At 40.8% G+C, this 25,899-nt stretch overlaps 2 protein-coding genes across 3 annotated transcripts in view; one reads left to right on the forward strand and one right to left on the reverse strand.

Annotated features, from left to right (window-relative positions):
* The window catches only part of srgap2.L (SLIT-ROBO Rho GTPase activating protein 2 L homeolog), a 107,198-nt gene extending 102,606 nt beyond the window's left edge, over positions 1 to 4,592 (reverse strand). Inside the window, exon 1 of one of the 2 annotated variants that reach the window (XM_018245200.2) lies at positions 4,453 to 4,592. The gene's annotated coding sequence lies outside the window, so the exon portion shown is untranslated. 2 annotated transcript variants of the gene reach the window in all.
* On the forward strand, positions 2,966 to 24,707 carry fam72a.L (family with sequence similarity 72 member A L homeolog). Its single transcript, XM_018246478.2, has 5 exons — positions 2,966 to 3,258; positions 6,857 to 7,023; positions 9,841 to 9,918; positions 10,864 to 10,988; positions 23,391 to 24,707. Exons 2-5 carry the CDS (start codon positions 6,872 to 6,874, stop codon positions 23,489 to 23,491), a joined length of 456 nt encoding a protein of 151 aa, XP_018101967.1. The 5' UTR covers positions 2,966 to 3,258; positions 6,857 to 6,871; the 3' UTR covers positions 23,492 to 24,707.
* The last annotated feature ends 1,192 nt before the right edge of the window (positions 24,708 to 25,899 follow it).

Consider the following 25,899-nt stretch of genomic DNA (forward strand, 5'->3'; position numbering starts at 1 on the left):
GCCATAGACGCACAGATAATATAGTACGAAACAAATTTTTGTCCGATATTCGTTGCGTGTATGGTGGAAAAAGAGCGGACCGATATCGGCAGAAGACTTGGATATCGGTTGGCTCGTCGATCGGGCTGGACGGAAAATTTTGATCGGGTGCCTTTGAAGGGACCCAAACATCGCCCATTGTAATGGTGGCCATACACGGGCAGATAATGCTGCCGATATCGGTCGTTTGGACTGATTTGACAGCTTATCTGCCCGTGTATGGGGGCTTCCGACGGGTCTTCCCGATCGATATCTGGCCACGATATCGATCGGGAAGGTTGGATTTTTACCCGACCGACCCGTCGGAGCCGCTTGGCGCATCGTAATTCGATCGTTCGGCCATACGGCCGAACGCTCGAATTACCCCCGATATAGCCACGCAGTTTAGTGGCATATCGGGGAAAGATCCGCTCGTTTGGCGATGTCGCGAATTGTTACGTCTATGGCCACCTTTACATTGTTTTTATACAAATAAACCACATTCCTTTGTTGACAGGCTAAAATATACATGTACAGAACGTGTGTTGTCAGTCACAAAACTAGTGAAACATAGTGACAAAAGGAAGCAGTCACATGCCTTCATTTATGCACACGCACAGATACACTGCAAGCCTCACTTTGAAGAGAACAATGCAGAAAAAAAACATTCCAGCTGTGAAGATTTTTTTGGCAGCGCCAGCATATCCATGCAGGAAACTCTACATTTTATATCCTGCTTAATGTTTTAAAAATAGCTGTGTTTTGCAGGTTGTACAAGCAAAGTTTTGGTCGGGCAGCTTGGTAGATTTTGGTCAGAATGCCTGACCATCTGGGAATGTGTGTCAGCTTGGAGTGGAGTTTGGACAGGCTATTATGTGAGGCAATAAAATTGAAATTTACCAATACATTTGGAGGTCACAACGTGCATAGGCAGATGAGGAAATGAAAGAAGCCAAATTCCAACTTACTTCCTGTCCAAAAGACCAGAAATATGGTAATGCATGACCACAACATACAATATTTACCCAATCAGCCTGATACCGACACTTGTGCTTGAGTAATGACAGGTGGGGTGTTTAGTTGCAGCAACAAAACGCACCGTCTATCATTCCTCTTGCTCCTCATCTCTTGCTTTTCATAAAGTACAATACCAAGTAGCATCCAAAGCCAAAGGCTACCAGAATACTGGAAATTTAGCAACAACATTAGGTCCAGAACCTGGGGATCCCTGGAACAGTACAAAGGAAGAAAACAAGATAAGCAAATGGTAAGAGTGAAAAAGAAGGGAAAAACTAAACAGGAGTGAGAGAATGACAAAATGTGAAAGGAAGGGGGGTTGGATTGGGCCAGGAAGGAAAGCCATTCCATCCTTCTACACTTCAAAAGGGTAAAGGGACCAGATAACATGGCAGGACATTGGATTCTAGAACTTGCAAACAAAAGAGTGAATTTGTTATTGCAGAGTAAACCAATTAACATATACACTCCTCTAGACTGCGTGATCAACAACTCAACCAACTACATAGTAGGGCAATGTATCATAATATATTTTGACATACACCTAGATGAATGTGAAACGCACAATGGGAACTGGCCTAATGAAAAGCAATGAGAATGTTTCCAACTCATGCTCTCTGCTCTCTCTAGAATGACAGTCTCTGTCTCTAGTTTACTGTCATCGTCCACTGGACCTGATGCATCAGCCTACAGGGTACAAATCTTTAATATGTGGCTCTCCAGATGTTGTTAAACTACAACTATTAACTTCCACAGTAGTTGTCCTTGCACAGATGAGGCTGAAAATACCTGCTGTACATGACACCAAGATAATGATTAGGGACTCAGTGTTGAAAATCAGGTTTCAAAGAATTTTTTTCTTGACTTTGGTTTGCCACCTTTTCTGGGATAAAAAAAGAACCAAGTACCATTTTTACCAACCAGGTGTCAACCCTAGTTTCACTGTAAAGCAAGATAAACAGAACAATCTATCCTTTCACTAATTATGTATTGATGAAGTTATATATTTCTGGGACCAATATCTAATAGAGAAGGATGTTCAAATCATAAAGGTACCGCTTGGCGAAACTATTGATCATTTGATCACCAAATGAACGGTTTCATCAAAGTCATCTCTATTCTCCAATATAGCAAGCCTGGCATTTTTTAACTCACGTCAATAAATAAGACTCTCCTTGAAGAATAAATCTGTACACATCTGTTTTACAGAAGATTTATAATGAAAACAACGAGCTCAAAAAATAGAAGTGTGGCGCTCTCACACTACTAGGAAAAGTATTCTTTTGTTCTGCATAACTGCACGTGGATCTTCAAAATAGGGCTTCCAGTGGCATACTACAACTCCCAGCATTCCTAAGCAGCCAGAATTAGACGCATAAGGGTCTGATGTACTTCAAATACAGAGGTAGAGACCCGAGCTGAAGATCTACGCGAACTACCACCGGATGTCTGGATTTATGGAATCAAGCCTTCGTTATATTCAGTCCCGTCACCCGTGAAGGGCCCCCGACTCGCTCACATTGCATTCCCTCACATGTGACGAGATGCTCTGTCTCAGGGGACCCGACACACCCCATTAAACCTTATTTATTTCTGCCAGTTAGCCTACACCGAGGTTTGAGCCTCAACTAAATTGCTCAATTTACCTTAAACCAGCTGAATGTATTGTTTTATCCCAAGCCCTGCTGTTGCTCCCTTCATCCTCACCGACATCCCCTGCAATCCATAAAAAGCACAGAAAAGGATCTCCTTTTGCAACTACCATTCCCTATGGAATAGTCTAAGCCCCGCCTACTTTGTAAGCTTATACCAATGGTAAAACTCCGAGGTGATTACATACGGCCGATTTGACCAATAGAAGATGGAATCAAGGCGTTGCCTGGAAGCAAGGAAAAAAAAGAAAAAGAGGACGGCTAAAATAAAGAGGGCGTTATTGAAGTGAACACAAAAAGAGGCTTGGTAAGGGTTGAAAGGGAGAACGAGCCCTAATGTTTGACTGTCAGTCAGACTAGCCAGTTACAAGTCAAGTAGTACAATGGAAGGCCGGGCTATCGCTACAGCGAATCAGAAGAGAGCACCGTGAGAGATGCTAATAGGTGATTGGATGAAATCCGTTCGCCTTTTGCCAACCGGAAAAGTTTTGACTACTGCGGGCAATTCAAACAGTGTAAAAGGGAAGTTCGAAGGGCGGAAATAGCAATTGGACGGATTCCTGCAATAAAGGTAGATTGATTTTTTAACCCTGTCGTTTTTTTTTTTAAAAAAAAGTATTGCGTCGCCCTCGTCGGTAGTGGTCTATTCACTTATTTCATTACTCTTTTGTAAGTGAATTCCTTTTATATTCTCACTTATACTCATATATATATATATATATATATATATATATATATATATGTGGCAACAGTTTTCTCACTTATACTCATATATATATATATATATATATATATATATATAATACACAAAAGCCATGAATATCCTGTAAATTATATCCTTATAAACGGTGAGTTCTGATGTCATCAGTTATAAACGGTGAGTTCTGATGTCATTTCTGTCACATGACTCACTGAAATTTGTGTATTATAATAAATAAAGTACCCCCAGTTGCAAAATATGAGGATATTAGAAGTTACCTCGGAGTTTCATGACCTGTATAAAAACACTCGGCCTTCGGCCTCGTGTTTTTATATGGTCATGAAACTCCTCTGTAACTTATAATATCCTTATATTTTACAAGAGGGGGTACTTTATTCACTATATATATGTGCAACAGTTAAACATTTAAAGGGATATGCCACATAATTACAATTTAAATTTTTTATACAAGCTTTAAAGGTGAACTCCCCCCCCCCCACAAAAAATATGCACAGCTAGATATATATTGCTTTGAATAGCAATTAAATATACAAATAACATAAAACAGAATTTAAAAAAAAGTTAAGTAATGTATACTGGAAGGTTGCTTAGAATTACATTAAAATAAAAATTTTTTAGTTAGACATAAGAAATATTACTGGAGTTTGGCCTCTTACATATCAAGTTGTGTTTTACCTACATTCGCCGATTGCATGCACCACAAGTAAAATCATAGGAAATACAGGACTGTGTTTCTTTCTGCCTTCCCCTGCGCTGGAACGCAGGAAAGATCCACCACAAGCGAATGCAAGTAGAAACACCCATATATAAGAGCCCTTGTGTTTGTGTTTCACCAAACAATTAACCTAGTTTAGTGTAGATTTTGGAGTTTTTATGTAGTCAAATGTTCAACATTCAGATTTTTTACGCCACCCTATGCCAAAATAATTTTTTAACCACAGAAACAACTTGGAGTAACAGAGTTTCTTTGATTTTAACACCATCTTTCTGAATCTGACACTATTAATGACATGAAAATTTTGTTTGTAACGTCATAAAACTTACACCATCTTCAGATTGTTTCACAGATAACAGATAGTTTGATTCATAAAAGTGCTTCCAGTAGTGTTGTGTGGATCACAAAATCTATGAACTGCACCCAACCCTAACCTGCCCTTATCAGACCTGCGCCCATCCAAGCCCCTGCACCCTTACTGATGACATTTATTGGATGGATTTGTACCAATGGAGGCAGGACAATGACACTGCAGCCCATGATTGGCTGTCTGCATCATCAATCAGTGCAGAATTCTCTCTTGGTTCAGACTTCTGAAATCTGGACAGACAGTTAAAATGAATTGTCCCGTTCAAAACCAGAGGGGCAGCAACCATACCAATAGCTGATACTTGGCCTAGGCTGCAGCCTAGCTTATATTAGGATGGAGCAGAAGCTACTACTTTCTATAACTTTAAAAGGCTTCTTTGTAAGAGTCTTTTCATACAGGCATTTAGTCTTGTGTTCCAATGTAGTGGCTTTTTGATACATTTCATTGCATGGGAACACTCAACAGGACTGCACACTGAACACTGGTAAGATGCAGTATTTTAAATCTAATTTCAATAGTCTGATTTGTGGTTAATAAACCAAAAAAAAATCAAGCAGTTAAGGTAAAGCTTTAAACTCCCCCAGTCCCACTCCCCTTGATTTCTGACCACTTCTGACGATTGCAGGCAAAAATCCAATGTGCGCATGTGCTTACCATTTCAGTTACATTAGCAGAGCGATGCGTGTCACTGACGTCTGGCATGCACTGATCCCCCGGTAGCCAAAGTTTAAAAGTTGACAGCTCTGTTAAGATGTTGTCCAGTTCATGGTATATGGCACAGTTGGTCAATACAATTAAAGACTGAAAAATCTCTGCACCATCTAGTGGCTATATTATTGTATAAAACATTTTTTTTTATTGTTGTTTCATTCAACAGTATACAATTGCGAGCAATTTTAAGATTTCCCCCACCCCCACATGTACAAAAATCATTCAACTGTTGGTCTATGTATTGCTATGGTAACTGAGACACTTCGAAAGCTTTGCCTAGCATAGTAGCTCAATATCCAATTTCTGTTTGTTTACTGTCAATAAACTGTCTTTCTATTTCTGGTGTGCAATTTCTTGTTAGTAATTAGTTAGTGGATAGATTGCATGCATTCTGCACATCATGGAATGACATTACTTATATATTAAAATATTAATAATCATTTAATATATTATATAATACAGGTATGGGACCTGTTATTCAGAATACGCAGGATCTGGGGTATTCCTGCTACGGGTTCTTTCCATAATTTGAATCTCCATGCTTTAAATCTACAAATGAAATAATTTAAACAATACATAACCTAATAGGGTTGGTTTTCCACCAATAAGAATTAGTTGTATCTTAGTTAGGATCAAGTACAAGGTAGTGTTTTAATACTGCATCAATAAAGGGAAAATGTGAATTATTTTAGTGGAGTCTATGGTAGAATGGTAGAAGGCCTTCCCATAATATGTAGCTTTATGAATAATGCGTTTCTGGATAGCAGATTCCATACCTGTATATTATTATGGTTGATCCCAATGTTTTTAATAGGGGAAAAAGGATAAATATATAGGAAGGCCGGTATTTTTTTCTGGAAAAGGTAGCAACCCTAACTCCGTGTTATACTTAATGGACCAGTAGCAGAAAAATACTAATATTAGAACTAACAGCACTGGAGTCCTAAGATCTGTTCCAAACAGGGCTCCATCTTATGTTCTCCCTGTGCTTGTGTGGATCTTATAGGTATTCTGTTACCTCCCACACTCCAGAGCATACAGTCAGGTTAATTGATTCCTGATAACATTAACTATTGTTTGTGTGTGTGTGTGTAAATGCAATATTGAACATGAAAGCTGCACTGAGGCAGGGATGAATGATAATGGTGTATATTCTCTTTAAAGCACTATACAATATGTAGGTACAATGTAAATTAATAATACATAATGTACAAAACCTAGAGAAAGAGCATTAAAAAATAATGTGTATGAAAATGATAAATAATACTATACAGTTATTGATTATAATCTTGGTAAAGACAGTGACAGTCAGCACTGTATTCAAACAGGTAGATGCAGATCTTTGTGCTCTGTTTTTGAAACCTGCAAAATTTTGCATTGGGCAGGACACAATGTACAAAGAACATGATAGCAGCCCAACTGCAAACAAAAGAACAGAGGGAGCTGCAAGGAAAATGTTATTTGGGGAGAGAAAAATAACTGTTTGTGTTCATGTGTTCCATTTCCATCTCTTCCCTGGAACAGGGAGTGATATGCCCTGTTTACAGTTCCAAATGTTTTTGTCTCAAGTGGGTGAACAATTACGCATTCTTCTGACTTTAGGCAAGGTACATGTTAATCTGTGACATTTGTTTTGTTTTGTATTTCCCCAGAGCTAAACCGGCACTATGTCAACTGGGACCTTCACCTTTAAAGACAGGTGTGTTTCTGTGCTGTGCTGCAGGTTCTGTGATCAGCTACTGAGCATCCGAGGAATGACTGCTCAGCTACTGGCGGGTACAGACCAGGAGATGTTTTCTACTGATATTCCTCCCACCAAGTATGTGTTAACACTCATCTGCATTATTTCTATTCAGACCAATGGTCATCACAGACAGGATAAAAAAACACTTACTACTGCAAGGCTGGACCAATTTAAGCAAAACACTTGTGTCCTGAATGTTATTCTTTTTCCACTTGAAAAGATGGACATCAACATTTTTGCTGTTGCATAATTAAAGAAAATTGAATTCTTTTCAACTTTCTATTTTACATTAAAGGGCAAAGCAACCCCTAATAAATAAAATAGGTGTGCAGAAAATTCCAATATGCTGCAAACACATGGAAAAAAGCCTGTGTGTATGAAGTATTCTAATTATTTGTAGTTTTACTACTCCGTAGCTATAACATTCACACAGGTGCTTTTGCAACACTGGCACTCTGCTTTTACAGGTGATACACAAAGGACTGGGGACCTCTGTGTTTAAAATTTGAAACAGTTTTAAAACAAAAGGGGAAAAAAGCATGTTTTCCTTGCATCAACCTTTAAGAAAAATGATTAAAGGGATACTGTCATGGGAAAAAAAAAAAAATTCAAAATGAATCAGTTAATAGTGCTGCTCCAGCAGAATTCTGCACTGAAATCCATTTCTCAAAAGAGCAAACATATTTTTTTATATTCAATTTTAAAATCTGACATGGGGCTAGACATTTTGTCAATTACCCAGCTGCCCCATGTCATGTGACATGTGCCTGCACTTCAGGAGAGAAATGCTTTCTGGAAGGCTGTTGTTTTTCCTTCTCAATGTAACTGAATGTGTCTCAGTGGGACATGGGTTTTTACTATTGAGTGTTGTTCTTAGATCTACCAGGCAGCTGTTATCTTGTGTTAGGGAGCTGCTATCTGGTTACCTTCCCATTGTTCTTTTGTTTGGCTGCTGGGGGGAAAAGGGAGGGGTGATATCACTCCAACTTGCAGTACAGCAGTAAAGAGTGATTGAAGTTTATCAGAGCACAAGTCACATGACTTGGGGCAGCTGGGAAATTGACAAAATGTCTAGCCCCATGTCAGATTTCAAAATTGAATATAAAAAAATCTGTTTGCTCTTTTGAGAAATGGATTTCAGTGCAGAATTCTGCTGGTGCAGCACTATTAATTGATTCATTTTGAAAATTTTTTTTTTCCCATGACAGTATCCCTTTAATTGTCTTGCAGGATGTTTGACATGCAGTTTTTTTTATCTTGTGTGTGTAGAGATTTATCCCTAATTTGGCCCAGTCCTGCATGTTCTATTTGCACAAGTTACATGTGAACTCTGACTAGCATAATGGAAGGTACACATATGTATTGCCTTGGTATTTAATGTCTGCCCAAGCATGTAAAAAAACAGCTTCTAGTCCTGATATAAAAACAAATTATCTTTACACAGCAAATGCATTTAAAAGCTCTGTGACCTCCTTTTGTTCAAAACCGTAAGATTAGTCCTTGGTATTCTTGTCCATGTTTGCTGGAATGCCAACAACTTCACCTTCAAACAATTATATGTACAAAGATCTATTGGGATTGTGCAAAGCCATACAGGTAGTTCTAGGGATCATTAATAAATGTGGTTGTTTAAAGTGTTACTGCAATGCTAGTTAACAAGGAAGGGAGACTGCTCAACTAGGTCACCCCTGGCAATCCTGGTCTTCACCGACGCCGTTTTGGGGCCCCAGAACTTTCTGCGGCAGGACCAGCAGGGAACCAGAACACATCAAGGATTAGTGAAATACAGGCAAGGAAGAGGCATGGTCATAGTTAGAGCCAGGCAGAAGTCAAGACAGGCAGCAAGGATCAAAGTCGGTAACCAGGCAAGAGTCAAAACCGGAACAGCATGGATTAAGGATTAAGCAGGATTGAGGTCAAAGGGCAGGCAGGAGTCATAAACCGGAATCATACACAGGAACAAGGCCTAGGCAGGATCTGAGTACACAGAAGCCAGCTTGAGCAAGGAGAGGAAAGAGAAGAAGTTATTTAAAGGGCTAGGAGCTGATGGAAAAGATTAAGACCGACAGGAAAGAGGACCAATGGACACATAGAAGGGTTAATTATTTCTATTTTGATCAATGTGTCAAACACGCATGCGTCAGACACAAACACGCTTGATGCGAATTCGCCAGATGCAGACAGCCGGAAGTGAACGTGACGGACACACGTCGGCCCGGGACAGGTTACAGTTACATCTAGGCACTGCCCAGGAATACCCAGGACCGACCAAGACCGGTGGCCCGCATCAGACTTTTCATCTGCATTCATTTTTGACTCAAGCATGCCCCAGAAATTTGTTTAACTTTGTACAAGGACAAAAGTTCCTGAAGGATATATTTTAATAAATCACTCGTATTTGTGTTCATCTGCTTCCATCCCTGTTGGGCATCATGCCAGGACCTCATATCTACTTCAATAAACAATACCTGTTTATATTATATACAAGTTCTCATGCTTGAAGGTAGTTCTATATGTTGAGGAAATGGTAGGCACCCACCAATGACTCACTCACTGTAACATTATAAAAAAATATATAACATTATAAGTCCCAGTTTGTAAACAGCCTATTAGAATGCTATAAGGACACACTGCATGTCAACCAGGGGTGAATAATTCAAGTATAAATTAATAAAATGCAAACCTTATTTAAACATAATTTTTTCTGTATGCTATTTTTACCCAAGTTATAATTTTGGTTAAGAAAGTAAATTTTGCTAATTTTTACTTCAAAGCAATGTGTTGCAGCAGTATATTAAGAATAAGTTTAGATTTCAGTTGCTATATATTTTATATATACTTTATAATGTGTTTCAAATATTATTGTTTTTGACACTTTGTTTTTTCTAATAGGGCTGTGGACTTTGTGGGAAGCTGTTATTTCTTGGAAGCGTGCAGATGCAAACTGAAAAATATTGCATGCTTGAAATGGTAAGCTAGATGCACAATCTGTGTTCAGATATGCTTCCTGCATCCACAAGTCTTTTTTCTGATGTGCTTAATATGAATTACCTGAAAATCAAGCAGATGGCAAAACTCTTCAATTTGCTTCTGGCAAAAAAGAAGCTCACCTTTAGATATCCCTTGTAATTTGGGTGTCATTGAGGCAACCGTGTGAAGCGTTAAATCAAAACCTCAAAACGCTTTCATTTTTTGGTGTTATTTTTTGATGCTAGATTTTTTATTTTTTTTTTAAATGACGATGACATACAAAAAGATCCCCTTCAAGAGTGAAAATGTTTTGAGTGAAATATTATCATTTGGTTTGTGTTATTGTTGATCTATAATAATATTGCTGCAATCATAATGTTTAAATCACCCTTTGATTCCCAAAAATAAGTAATTATGTTTTGACTAGGGATACACCTAATCCATAGTTTTTGGGCACTTGATGCCAAAAAAGTTCTATTTTGCACACAATGCTCCCATCTACATGTATATTCATTGTTACTTATAGGCTGAAGCAGAGACTATAAGGGAGCTGAGCTCCAGCACTTCAGTATTTGACCGAATCACAAGTGATAGAATTGGGAAATGCTAACCAGAATTCAAACCTTATTTGCATATTAGAATCTGAGCAAAATTTTAAAATCGCTTCATCTGAGAGAAATTTGCAACCTTCAGTTGTCCAGTGATTCACCAGGCCAAGGGTTTGAATTCAGTTCATCTGAGAAGTAAAGGTTTGTCAGAAAAAAAATGCAGGGTTTTGGCTGAATCCCAAATCGAATCCTGGGTTTGGTGTGGCCCTACTGTTCCCGTTTTACTTCGGGGCAGTTTTTTTTTAACCTCTTTCATAATGCTTTCGATTAATGGGATAGAGTATAGTTATTTATTTATGAATATTAGATTCATATGAACATTTATCTATTTTTTTAGTGGTAATGAGGTTGGCTACCACGTGGTGGCTCCATGCCAACATTGCCTCCTGTCCTGTAACAATGGACACTTCTGGATGTTCTACAGCAAGTCTGTGTGTGGCACTGCCCGGTCAGATTCTTCAGGTGAGTATGTGTCTCCTCTTTTATATTTTTATATCGCACATGGAAGCTGATCACACATAGGCAGATAATGTTTGCCAGTTTGGTGTATTTTTTTTTTTTTTAAACTGAAAGTTTTATTAAGCAATTTCTCATATGCAACAACATACATAGATATATATCCAGGGAATAGGGGGAGTGGGAGTGGGAGGGAAAGAAAGAGAAAAAAAAAAAAAATGAAACACAAGCGTTTTGGCTGCAAGTCCTGAATTCAAAGAGCAGAGTCCATAAGTGAAAGTGTCCATCATAATCTATGGAAGGGATAACTGGAAAGTGTCCATCCTTCTTTTCATGGAGGCGTGCCTACGGATCGAGGATTCCCCCCAGTCGGAGTTAAACATGTAGAGCCAGTAATAGTTGTGGATCTTGTTCATGGGCCAGCCAGGGTAGCCAAATTGCGTCGAAAGTTTCCATGTCTTCTTTAAGGAGATGTGTAAGTTTTTCGCTTGCTGCGATGTACATTATTTTAGTTCTCAAGGTTGCCAAAGAAAGTGTAGGCTTTTTCCAGTGGCTAGCAATGATGAGCCTGGCTGCCATTAAGATGTGTTGGCTCAGTTTATGAGCGGTATTCTGAAATTTGTCTGGTTTTTTCCCTAATAGTAAGGTAGACGGGTCTTTGGGGAATGTGGTATGCAGTATCCTAGAAAGGAGGTGAACAACTGAGTCCCAAAATCTGGAAACCGTTGGGCAGGACCACCAAATGTGTTTCATAGTTCCAATTTCGGAGCATCCCCTGAAGCAGTTCTGATCACAGGAAGGGTAGATTTTATGGAGACGTGCCGGTACCAAATAGGTTCTATGTAGCAATTTAATGGAGGTCTCTCGAATCGAGACACAGGTACTGCCTTTGTTAGCTGTTAGACTGCATATTGCCCATTGCTTAGTTGTAAGTGATGTTCCTAGGTCTGCTTCCCATTTCAGCATATAGGGGAGCTTTAGGTTGTGTTCGCCAGGACGAATCAGTGATTGGTAAAGAAGGGAAATCAGTCCAGGTGCCAACGGTGAGTGCATGCAGAAAGTCTCAAAGCCAGATGCAGTGATCGTTTTGTGTTCGCTATCTTTCAATCTCAGGTTGGCAAAGTGTAGAATTTGGTTCGCTCTATATATTTCTTCAGTGGGTAATTGGTATTTATCACGAAGTTGGGAAAGTGACATCTGTAAGGCCAAAGGCCTCAGGAGTAGTGAGGACCAAGGGAGGAAATAACAATGTCCAAGTTCGCAGTACAGAAGAGGATGAGACAGAAGAATGGTCAAACAGGCAACAAGATCAGTCCAGGCAGAAGAGGTTCGAAGTCGAGGATTCCAGGCAAGGGTCGGTACACAATAGACAAGAAGTTCGTAATGAATCACACCCAGGAGTAGAAAACTAAACCTATAATCGGGCATTGAGGGAATCCCGGAGTTGCCTTAAATAGGCCAGATTTCGGCGCCAATTTTGGACGCGCTGACGTCATGACGCTGACGCACTGACGCTCCATGGAGGAGCATGGACATCAGAGCTTTTTACCCAGGAGCACTCCTCAGGACCGAATCCCTTCCATTCAATAAGGTACTGCAGGGTGCCTCTAGAAATTCGAGAATCCAAAATCTTCTTTACCTCAAACTCTTGGTGCCCATCCACAACGACAGGAGCTGGGGAGGAAGAAGAAGAAGACGAAACTGCAGGTTTAAGTAGGGATCCGCATCTCAGGAGGAAGTTGTAGGCGCACAGCCACAGGGTTGATGATCTCGGTGATAGGGAAGGGACCAATAAACTTGGGACCAAGTTTAGGTGAGGGGACTTTGAGGCGGATATTGCGGGTAGACAGCCAGACCTTGTCACCAGGAATATACAGAGGAGAAGAAACCCTTCTCTTGTCAGCGAACTTCTTCTGTGCAAGCGAGCTCTTCTCCAGGTTGACAGTAGTAGCCTGCCAGCCTGCCAGATGGCCAGCATGTGGGCAGCCTGATCGTTGGCGGCAGGGACATTTGTGAGCAGTAGATCTTGAGGAAAGGCCAGGGGGTTAAGACCAAAAACACAAAAAAAAAGGAGACTTTTCAGAGGAAGAGTGTATGGCATTATTATGTGCAAATTCGGCCCAAGGGAGGAGGTCAGCCCAATCATCCTGACACAGGGACACATGACACCGAAGGAACTGTTCAAGAGCCTGGTTAACTCTTTCTGCCGCTCCATTAGACTGGGGATGATAAGAAGAAGAAAATTGGAGAGAAATGTCCAGGGCTTTACAAAGGGACCTCCAAAACTTTGAAACAAATTGGGACCCCCGGTCAGAGACAATCTCAGCAGGAAAACCATGGAGACGGAAAATATGTTTAATAAATAATGAAGAAAGTTCTGGAGCTGAAGGGAGTTTCCGGAGAGGGATAAAGTGTGCCATCTTACTAAACCTGTCAATCACCACCCAGATAACGGTGTAGCCAGAGGAAGCAGGAAGATCCACGATGAAATCCATTGCCAAATGGGTCCAAGGGCGGGATGGAACAGGCAAAGGTAAAAGTAGGCCTTTAGGGGGAGAATGTCCTGATTTGGATACAGCACAAGTGGAGCAGGAAGAAACAAAATCTTTAACATCCTTTCTTAAGGAAGGCCACCAGACGAGACGAGATAAAAGTTCAGTCGTCTTTTTAATTCCTGGATGACCGGCCTGCTTTGAACTGTGAGACTGGATCAAAATGGATTGACGAAGCTCAGGAGGAACAAAGGCTACGCCCACAGGAGTTTCCACAGGAGCAGAGGATTGAACGGACAAAAGATGCGAGGCAAGGGAAGGGAACAGGGCAGCAATGATCTTTGTAGGAGGCACAATGGATTCTGGGTCTTCGGAGATGGGATCTTCAGGAATAAAACTTCTGGAAAGAGCATCTGCTTTCTTGTTTCTTGAACCAGGACGAAAAGTTAAGATGAAGTTAAAACGTGAGAAGAACAATGCCCATCTGGCTTGTCGGGGATTGAGGCGCTTAAGGGTCTGGATATATTCTAGGTTTTTGTGGTCGGTGAATATGGTCACAGGGACCAATGATCCTTCAAGAAAGTGTCTCCACTCGTCTAGAGCAAGCTTGACGGCCAGTAACTCACGGTTCCCAACGTCATAATTCCTTTCGGAGGAGGAAAACTTTTTGGAAAAGAAGGCACACGGATGCAGTTTACCATCAGAAGAGGATCTTTGGGATAATATTGCTCCTGCTCCGATGTCCGAGGCATCTACTTCGATGAAGAAAGGTTGGAGAGGTTCAGGGTGCCTGAGGATTGGGGCAGATGAAAAGGATTCTTTAAGGGTCTTGAAGGCTTCCAAGGCTAGAGGAGGCCAATGCTGCGGTTTACCCCCTTTTTGTATAAGAGCAAGAATTGGAGCAATTTTTGACGAAAAGCCTTTAATAAACTGTCTATAATAGTTTGCAAAGCCGATGAATCTTTGAACAGCCTTGACACTGGTGGGGAGAGGCCAATCTTGAATTGCCGAAACCTTGGCTGGGTCCATCCTGAAGCCTTGTTGGGAAATGATGTATCCTAGGAAGGAGATGGATGATACCTCAAAGGAACATTTCTCCAACTTGGCAAACAGGTTGTTCTTTCGAAGACGAGAAAGTACTTCTTGAACTTGAAGACGATGCTCAGCAAGATTTTTGGAAAAAATAAAGATATCGTCCAAGTACACCACCACATACTGACCCAGTAAATCCCTGAAAATGTCATTCACAAATTCTTGGAAGACCGCGGGGGCGTTACAGAGACCGAAAGGCATGACAAGGTATTCATAATGCCCGTCCCGGGTGTTGAAAGCGGTCTTCCATTCATCTCCCTCTCTGACCCGGATTAAATTATAAGCCCCACGAAGATCCAACTTGGTGAAAAGACAAGCGCCTTTGAGTTGGTCGAACAGTTCGGAGATGAGAGGAAGGGGATAACGGTTTTTAATTGTGATTTTATTTAAACCTCTATAATCAATGCAGGGCCGCAAACCTCCATCTTTTTTCTCAACAAAGAAGAAGCCGGCTCCAGCCGGGGAAGAGGAAGGACGAATAAAACCTCTTTGCAGGTTCTCTTGAATGAACTCCTTCATGGCACAGGTTTCAGAAGGAGAAAGTGGATAGGTGCGACCCCTGGGAGGCATGGTTCAGGGAAGAAGTTCGATGGGGCAATCATAGGGACGATGGGGAGGCAGGACTTCGGCAGACTTTTTATTGAAGACATCAGAGAAAGCTTGATAAACAAAGGGCAAAGAAGAATTGGAAGACACAGATGAAACTTTAATGATGGATTTGGTGGGTAAACAGTTCTGTTGGCAGAAGGAACTCCAGCGGGAGATCTGAGATGAAGCCCAATCGATTACTGGGTTATGAATATTCAACCAGGGCAGACCAAGTACAATGGGAGTAGAAGGACAATCAATTAAAAGGAAGGACAATCTTTCAAGGTGCATTGAACCCACAATAACGGAAAGTTCATCGGTGGAGTGGGAAATTGTAGCGGAGGATAGTGGACGATCGTCAATCGCCAGTGCACGAAGAGGAACAGCCAGAGATCGTAGGGGAATGGAATGGCTTTCAGCGAAGACTTTATCGATGAAATTCCCAGCGGCGCCGGAGTCAAGGAAAGCCTCGGAGGAAATCGTCTGGGTTCCAAAACGAATCTGCACAGGAAGGAGGAAGCGTTGAGCAGAAGAATGGGGAGAGGGACCAATTCCACCCAGGTAAGTCTCCCCAGTCTTACCTAGGTGTTGGCGTTTCCCGGCTTCACTGGACACTCGTAGGCAAAGTGGGATTTTCCACCACAATAAAGGCAAAGTCCAGCAGCCCTTCTCCGAAGCTTTTCCTGTTCGGTCAGACGAGCCCGTCCGATCTGCATTGGTTCTTCCGAAGGCAGGGAAGAAGAGGCAGGAACCGCAGGATTAGGAGAAGACAAGGTAGAAGCCGGGTTGGGAAGAAAGGGTCTTTGAAAACGAGGAGCCAGAGTAGGTTGGAACCTGTGGAATCTTTTGGTTGGGGAGCGCTCTCTGTCGAGTTCAGCTTGAAACTCCCTCTGCCGAGTATCCACCTTTATGGCCAGGGCGACTAGATCTTCCCAAAGGGATGGAATTTCCCTGGACACCAGATCAGTCTTTATACGTATCGCCAGGCCGTTGTAAAAGGCTGCGTGATACCCGTCATTGTTCCACGAGGTCTCTGCAACCAGGGTGCGGAACTCAATGGCGTACTCCGAGACTGAGCGAGTTCCCTGTTGAAGATGGAACAGGCGTGCGGAGGCAGCAGTGGCACGACCCGGAGCATCAAAGACCACTCGAAGTTCCCGGACGAAGGCTCTGGCATTATCAATAATGGGATCCTCCTTCTCCCAGAGAGGCGAAGCCCACTCCAATGCCTTCCCTTGCAGACGGGAGAATATGAAGCCCACCTTGGCTCGTTCAGAAATAAACTGGCTGGGTGCGAGTGCAAAGTGGACCTCGCACTGGTTGATAAACCCACGGCAGGCTGCAGGATCACCACTGTAGAGTGGGGGAGCCGGAATGCGGGGTTCGGAGACGTGAAGCGGAGCCACAGGTACAGGTGCAGGAATAGGGTCAGCGGGTGTTAGCGCCGACAGCTTTGCAAGAATTGTTTCTAAGGCCTGACCAAAGTGAGATTGCTGTACCTCATAGGACTGCATCCGGGATGCCAGACCACGAAGCGCTCCACCGACATCAGGCGGCGCAGGATTCTCCTCCGACGGGTCCATGGCCCGATTATAATGTAAGGCCAAAGGCCTCAGGAGTAGTGAGGACCAAGGGAGGAAATAACAATGTCCAAGTTCGCAGTACAGAAGAGGATGAGACAGAAGAATGGTCAAACAGGCAACAAGATCAGTCCAGGCAGAAGAGGTTCGAAGTCGAGGATTCCAGGCAAGGGTCGGTACACAATAGACAAGAAGTTCGTAATGAATCACACCCAGGAGTAGAAAACTAAACCTATAATCGGGCATTGAGGGAATCCCGGAGTTGCCTTAAATAGGCCAGATTTCGGCGCCAATTTTGGACGCGCTGACGTCATGACGCTGACGCCAGCGTCCTGACGTTGACGCACGTTCTGACGCCGGCGTCCGTTCCGACGCCGGCGACCAATCCGGGGACGGAAAGACGCTGACGTCATCGTGCTGTGACCATCAGGATCCAGGGGGCCGCCATCTTGGACGCCATCTTGGAGAGGACCTACGGTTTTCCTTACAACATCAGTCGGCCAAAGCTAGTTAAAGCCTTTAGTGTAGTTATTCCCTTGGCAATCCACCATGTAAAGGGACGGTGATAGAGACCCGGCTGGAAATTAGGGTTATTCAGTATTGAGCTTAGTGGAGATGGAGAGGAGATTAAAGTGTATTTTGTTCGCAACCTCGCCCAGAGTTTAATAGACTCCAGTGTCAAGGGTGAGGCATTGATCAGGTCTTTGTTACTGATATTTGGGAGCCAGATGGCCTGATGTAATAGTTTGGGGTAAATCAGATCATTCTCAATTTGTACCCACAGTGGCGTGGCGTCCGCTGCATGGACTGGGGCGAGCTGTGCTATCCTTGCCGCCCAATAATATTTCGTGAGATTCGGGACTGCCAATCCCCCATTTGCTTTGGACATGTACATTATCTGTTTTGAGATTCTGGGGTGTTTGTTGTTCCAGATGAAGTTATTAACTTTGATTTGCAGCTTCTGGAGATCTTTCAAGATAATGGGGATGGGTAGAGATCTAAATAGATAGAGTATTTTTGGCAGAAGCACCATCTTAGTGCAATGGATTCTACCTATCCATGAAATTTTATGTTTGTCCCACGTTAAGAGATCCTGTTGCAGGGATTTTATCAGAGGAGGAAAGTTGGCTCGATACAGTGATGACAAGGATGCCGTTAGTTTGATGCCCAGGTATTTGAGGTATTCTTTTTGCAATGTGAAGCCAAAATTCAGTTCTATTAGTTTTACGGTATGTGCAGGCATGTTGCAGGGTAGCATTTCAGACTTTTCTGCGTTAATGTTCAGGCCCGACATTGTTGCAAATTCTTGCAATGTTTTAAGAAGGTTTGGTAGGGATAGCAGGGGGTTGGTAAGGTTAACCAGGAGGTCGTCTGCGAAGAGTGATAATTTGTATTCCTTTCCTTTCACTACAGAGCCCTTGATGTCGGGATTCTGCCGGATGGCCCTCGCCAATGGCTCCATGGCCAAGGCGAACAAAGCTGGGGAGAGCGGGCATCCTTGCCTCGTGCCCCGTTGAATTTTTATGGTATCGGGTAAAGAGGTGGTGGGCAGATTGAGTTGGGCCGTCGGTTGGAGATAATAGATTTTTATCATATTGCTAATGTTAGTTCCCAGTTCCATCTTGTCAATGACAGAAAATAGGTATGGCCAATGCAGTGTGTCAAATGCCTTCTCTATATCTAAAGCAAGCAGACACATGGGTGTGTTGGACCTGTTAGCTTGATCAATGATGTTGAGGATTTTCCTTATATTATCTGGTGCCTGACGAGATGGTATAAAGCCAATCTGATCTTTATGGATGGACGTGGTCAGAACTCTGTTTAGCCGCAAGGCCATTATCGATGCCAGGATTTTTATATCCACATTGAGCAGGGATATTGGCCGAAAGTTCTTTGTAGAGAGAGGGTCCCGGTTTGGTTTGGGAATCACAGAAATCTTTGCTTCGTTCATTTCTGGTGGCAAAGGTAAGCCTTGGGTGATGTGTTTAAAAACTCGGAGAAGATGAGGAAGAAGCTGGTTCTGGAATTTTTTATAGTAAAGGCAAGTGTAGCCATCCGGCCCTGGTGCTTTGCCTCTTTTGAGGTGCTTAATGGAGTCCTCTATCTCAGTTTGGTGTATTTTTTAATGGGTATTAAAATTATTTAGGCCAATGTCAGATGGTGCCTTTTGTTACCTAAACGAAATTGCCTCCCATGTGGTGATAACATGCTCAAAGATACCACCTTTGTTAGCTACAGACCTTTTCAAAACAGTTCAATTGTGTAATCTTGCAAAATTGCTTTTTTTTATTTTGACACAAATGGCCCTGACACACAAGTCAATTTCCACACATGCAACCACTGCTGTACCTGCAAAACACTGGTCCACAAGCCAGCCCTAATGCTAATAAGCAGTGGCATACAAGACTAAAAAGAAAGCATGTAAGTCTGAAGCAATAGGTCAGATATTAAACCAAGAACATAGGACCAACAACAGCTGCTGAATACCAATCAGCACCAAAACTAGCTATGGACTGCGAAAATCAGGGCAACCCCGACTGACAGTGCAACCTATGCTAGATCAAACTCAGCTGCCAATCATGCCAAATGCCGGCGCAACCAGCAACCATGCATGCAAAGGTTGTAGACAAGACAAAACCAATAGCTGTTGCTGTTGCCTGCGCACGGCTGACGGGCAAATGTGCCAAAGGTCACAGCAAAGACCGGCAGCCTCATGAAAGCCAGCAACCACAAACTATAATAAAAGGTGCAAACTGAAGACCATAGAAAAAGACAGCAGAAGTTCCACAAACCCGCACAAAACCCAAAAGAAAAGTGAGGTAAAAAAAAGCTCACACGTAACAACGTGGGAAGCCCACACCTGTATCTCCTCCCAATAAGCACTAGATTGAATCTTTTGCACCGCTGGTCATATAGCAGGGGGGCTATTTTAGCATACAGCTAGGACCATGGGTATGCCCACACCTGCATTTTCTTCCCAATAAATGACAATTTGCATATGATACATTTTGGGTCATCCGGTAAATTCTTCTCCATTACCTGGGAATCATCCCTCTGTGTCCACACAGAGGTAACAAATAAATAATACAAACAAAAAAACAAACAGTTTTTCACTTCTATTAAGATTCACCAAAAGAGTGAGGAGGGAGATCCTACCTCCCTGTCCAGTAGGACAAAAAAAGTAGTGAGGAGGAAGTCAGGTGGTCTTATAGGTCATGATTAATTTTGATTGGCTATGTTATAGGTCCTACCTTCTAGTCTAGGAGGGGCACTGACATGGAGGAACACAGAAGAAATACATACAGTTGAACATTATTTATCTTAAGATTTTTTATTTGCAGCACAAATCGTAGAGGTGGAATCTGTTCTGTTCCATCCAAGATCTGCCTCTTTGGGTGAGAAATAATTCTAAATGGGTGAAAAATAATACTGTAATACAAGTATGGCGTCTAGCAATACTAGCTTACAACTGCAATAAAATTTTCAATGGTGCATGTTCTAGAAATTAAAGATTTAGTACAAGATCTCTGTAGAGGCAAAAATCAGGAAGGCAGCTTTAGATTAATTGAATTATTCATTGATGAATGTTATTTCCCTCTTGTTTTTTTCCTAGTTTATATTAAGTTGGTATTGACCCGGTTACAGGTTGACCCGGTTTACAGGATCTTTACCTTTCTGTGTATAGGAAAATAAGAGTAAAAAGGGCATGCTTTTCAAGTTAATAAGTTGCTTATAGGCGAGGTCAGGGTAAGAGTAAGAGATGGCATATTATCGTGAGTTGTCATGTTTTCAGGCAGATATAGGCTCAACCCAGATCATGTCACACATCAATAGGAATGGAGAGGGGCATGACCTGCGTAAAGCTGATTCTAACCCATGTCTTAGTAATATAATTATGCCAGCTATCTGTAAAGGAGTGGTGTGTCTGTCTTTTTCACAACCTTATGTTTTGTAGTGGCAGAGTAATGGAAAGCTGTAGGTTAAATGTTGTAGATTAAAACAGTCAGTCAGAATTATGAACTAGAAGAGGACGTTTTTACTGGGTTGCCCTGCAGAGACTTTTGGTAAAGAAACCATTGTTCTCTTTGCAGCAAAGCTCCAGTAACAGGTGTTTACTGGCAAATGCAATACAGTGACCTTGCATGCTTGTGCTTTGTGTACAAGGAGGCTGCCAAGTTACACATGTCCAGCATTCCTGGGATGAACGTGATTATAGATATATGCAGTGAAGCAGAGATTAAATCTGCATAACAAAATGTCCCTTTACTGACCTGTTGAGGGCACTGAATTATAGAACAGGAATGGGAAGTAGCCTGGAGGAAAACAAGACTGTTTATTCTTAAAACTGAACTACTAGTTTCACTTAAAAGGCCATTAACACCATAAAGTAAAAGATTTTATTTACATTTAAATTGTATAACCTCCAAATAAATATTTACCCACCTAAATATAACTGTTTTGTTAACTGTGTCCATTTGACAATTGCCTGCCACTAACATAATCCTATGACAATCCATAGGAACATGTCGGCATTACTTAAGACTTGTGGCATGAAAATCTTGGTAGCCAAAAGTCTCCTAATGCCATCCCCAGCTGAGTAGTACTTATCTGAGTAACAATCGGACACAGCAAAAGGATCCTTTGCAGTTGTGTCCATCATGATGGGTTGAAGATGGCGCAATACTTCAACAGAGTGGAGTACTGTTTTAACTTGTAATTAGCCTATAGAAGGATCACGTCGCCCCCAGCCCAGAGGAAAACAGCATGCCAGTGCAGAACCCTTTTATATTTTGATGTTAATGATATCACAAAGACCATATCTATATATTAAAAATAAATGAAATAAAATTCAAGGTGCACAAGTATTCCAAAGCTATTGTGTGTGTATATATATATATATATATATATATATATATATATATATATATATATATATATATATATATATATATATATATATATACCTGTGTGTGTGTGTGTGTGTATATATATATATATATATATATATATATATATATGCCGTACCAAAAACAGTGACATAAATCTCTTTTAGTTCATACTATTTACTTGCCCTCCATTCTTATGCTACTTTGTCTAAAACTAAAACCTTAGAAGCATGGAATGGTACAGTCATCTGCTGTTATACCTATGTGTTGATACAGTAAGTGCATAAATTCTACCTTCATTTTTAGGAGTTACTTGCACATTAAGGTAGAAGTACTGTGCTTTAAGCAATTACTGTACTAACACATATATATAACAGCACATGATCATGATCCATGTTTCTAAGGTTTTGGTTTTAGAAAAAGAAGCATATGAATGGAGCAATGCAAATATTGTTTGCTTCTGTTTTGCCTCTGTATATTAAAAATAACCAGACAGGCACACATGCGAGGGAAGCCTTGCATCATTATGTACAGCACTACAATCTGCTCCATCCCTCGCTCTATTTTCAGATTGTTTGTGTAGGCAATTTGCAACCATCTCCTAAAATTGCATCCCTCCTTAGCAAATAAGTCAGCAATACTTTTCCTTTTAGATCTGTTATCCCCTCTGGCTCTAACCAAGCATTCTTGCATTCCTCAGACATTTACAGCTGCTACTTGTCAGATGCACTACGTTGTGAACAATCTGGATGCAAGTTATTGCGCATAATTATCCACCCAGCAGGTGCCTTCTATAGACTCCAGACTGGTGTCTGAACTTCCATACCCACAAAATTCCAAAGCTAAACATTCTGCTATAAGGATTTTTTCAATTCCAATGAACAACCTCTTAATTGATTCTTAAAAAAATGTCCAAATGTGACTCTAGTATCTAATGAACTGGAGCAAATTCACAATAATGGAGTTAAGCCTAATATTTGAATAAAAGTGGTATCAAATATTAATTTATGTCAGGAAATCGTCTAACGCCAAGAGGAATATTTATCAAGATGTGAATTTGAGCACAAAACTGGGAGATTTCACCACTCTGGATCACCTTCTATTTGCTTTTTAGGGACACATTCAACTATGGATGAATTCACCAACAGTGAACAACAAGTAAAATTTCACCTTTTGATAAATATGCCCTCCAGATGTATATTATAATATATAAACTTCTTACCTCTGGCATTAGGTTTTTTTTTATTATTGTTATAATATCAAATATTTGATATTTCCACTGTACAAGACCCCAAGGGCTCTTACACATGAGCATTTGCATTGCTTTCCCCTGCGATTGATCTTTTATGCATTCTGCCACAGGGGAACACAGGATTTAACACAGCCCTGAATTTCCCATTAGTTTGTACTTGCAGTGCCAAACAGTGGATAAAGTTTTTTTTGTATTAAAAAAAGCAATGGTTTCTGTTATTTATGTAGCTAAACCGGGCAAACGGGGAAATTTAAGCTACTCCATGTTTAATCCTTGCTATAATTAAAGTTTCATTATACAACCCCTTCCACCTTTGTTTTGTTGTTGTTAGCATTGGTTTTAATTGGTTTCTTACCACCTCTAATGCTAGTATAGTCAAAGAAGCAGAGTTCCACTCTCTATTTACATGAAGTGGCTTCATTTCCTACAGATAAAATAGTAATACAGAAATGTTTTTTGGCAACAACAAAGTCTGATCTTACTAAAAAGGGTACATTATCTTGCATTTTGTGTTTCAGGAACAAATATGCTGCTTTGGAAAGACCTTCCAGATACAGATGAGGAGCATGAAGAATTGTTTATTGGCCGAGAAGAAGAACAAGAACAGTACTTGAGATAGCAAACACTTTGTTCAGAAACGAGTTTCTGAATATGCATTGAGAGCTCTGCTTTATGTATGGGATTGATACTGATCCAGTATAAATAGGATGCAAAATAATCTTCTGAATGAAAACCTGCCGTTGCTTATGGCATTTTAAAACATAGTAGCACTTATATTGTACAGAAAATCACAGAGAGAGACTGCAACTTCTGTACAGATTACCTTTTTTTTTTTTTGCAGTACAAGAAGTGGATGTGAATTTTGTGTTGATTTTGAGATATTCTATGAAATGTGCTAGTATTTGATAAACTTGAATGTATAGTATTTCAGCATTTATACTTTTAGTTAGTTACATTACATCTCCTGGAATTCCTTGAACAAAAACCAGCTTGAGCGCTTAAGTATTATACAACAGTTTGTATACAATTATAGCAGGAGGATTTCAACTTTGGTCCTATATGGTAATGCTCATGCTTTGGTGCAACCGCACAATCTTTAGAGTTAGAACCAGAAAGTTGTACAACTGTCCTTTTTCTTTTATTAGGAATCCCTAAGATTTATTGGAAATAAGTTATCTAACTAAAATTCACATTTTTAATTGTAAAATGCATGTTGAAAGACAATTAGCCTGGCACTGTCATGACCAGATTCTCCAATATCATTCTTGGACTTTTGTCAGTTATTCTGTCAACCTAATTGATCTGTTTGTGCTTAAAAGTTTTTTCCAGAGTGGTACTCCCGGTTATAGTGACAAATATTTATTATTTGGCTTTCAAAGCAAATAAGAGAAAATTTCAAAAATGTGCAAATAAATCAAGTTGTATTAGCCTGATTCTGGCAGCCAACATATTATGTTTTATTTATAAGTAATATTTAAAAGTTTTAAAACTGCGGTTTAAACAAACCGTAAATAGAGCTCCTCGAGCAGAAAGCTGTACTGAACTGTTTCATTTTGTAATTTGATGGGAGGCTTGCCATTTTCATACTTTTGCATTGATTTGAATATAAGACTGGAATATCAATAGGAGAGGGCCTAAATAGTAAGATGAATGTGTTATGTATTGACTGTTAATGTAATGCCAGTAGATGGTGCTGTTACAGGTTAAACTGAGATGTGTCACTCTGCTCTGCTGATAATTGTTTCCCAAGTATCTGCCTCTCTATCTCTCTTTTCTCCTAACTTGTTGGCAGTTCAGCCATGCTTTCCTCCCTATTAAAGTTTGTTCTACGCCCAGCTGCTGTGAATGTTTTGTGTACTACTACAGGGTCCAGAACTTAATATAATGTAATAAGAATGCATTTGTAGCCTTATAGTCAGTGACCACCATTTGAAAACTGGATAGAGTCAGAAGAAAAAAACAAATAATTCAAAAACTATAAAAAAAGAAAAAAGTAATGTCAATTGAAAAGTTGCTTAGAATAAGCCATTCTACAACAGACTAAAAGTTTACTTAAAAGCAGGTGACTAGATAACTTTTGTGCATGCTGGTACAGAAACCTTCCTGCATTTTAGTGATTGCCCATACTGCCTCCCATTCAGTTTAAGGGCAATTGCAGACAGGGCACTTTGTCACCGTGGACAAATCTCGCTCCACGCAGGCAACTGAGAATATCTTTGAATTGCTCTCCATGTGAATCCCTGAGGGTAAAAGTGACTTCTCACAGAATTGTGCAAGCATGCGATGGGAGGTATTTCATAGAAGGATGCAAGACGTCACATTTACATAAGGATAAATTCAAAGGTATTTTGGTGCTTTATTGCTGGCTGATTGCCTGCCATTTCTCCAAGAGCTACAGTATATGGGAGATTTGGTGTGACTGATGCTGCTGTCAGGGAAAGCCAGCTTTAGCTGCCTGTAAAAACTTCTGATAATCTGAAATGCACTGTGGCTGATGCTCAAGAATAGGTCACAGGGTGAGGTTTGCATTTCACAAATCCATGTTTGTCATTCAAGGTACTTATCATTTAATATTATAAAGAGTTGTAACGTGGGAATTTTAGCTGCAAATGGCCAGAGCTGTCAACTTCGGGAGATTGGCCCACTGGGAGACCCTGGGAGAACGTTTTTGGAGACTTCCGGAAGTGATATGATATGCTCCATATGATGTCACTGAATGCTTATTGCGCATGCGTTCCAAAATCAGGTAACTCTTGAAAAAAATATGGACAGTTGTCAGCTCTGAATGCCCTGTGTGACACAGCCTTAATGGCCAATACTGATGGTACAAGTGGTCATTAAAGTACCTTAATATGTTTTTTTGGGACAAGAATCCACTGTTCTCCCTGTCTCATTTAGTTTACATAATTCGGAACTGAAATGGGTGGTTTGAGGTTGAAAAAAAGCCCCATATGCCATTGCCAGACATTTTTTGAATTAGCTTGTACAGTAAAGGCTATATAGAATATGTTCCTATAAATAATGGTA

This window comes from Xenopus laevis, chromosome 2L (genome assembly GCF_017654675.1).
Source record: "Xenopus laevis strain J_2021 chromosome 2L, Xenopus_laevis_v10.1, whole genome shotgun sequence".
Classification (NCBI taxonomy): Eukaryota; Metazoa; Chordata; class Amphibia; order Anura; family Pipidae; genus Xenopus; species Xenopus laevis.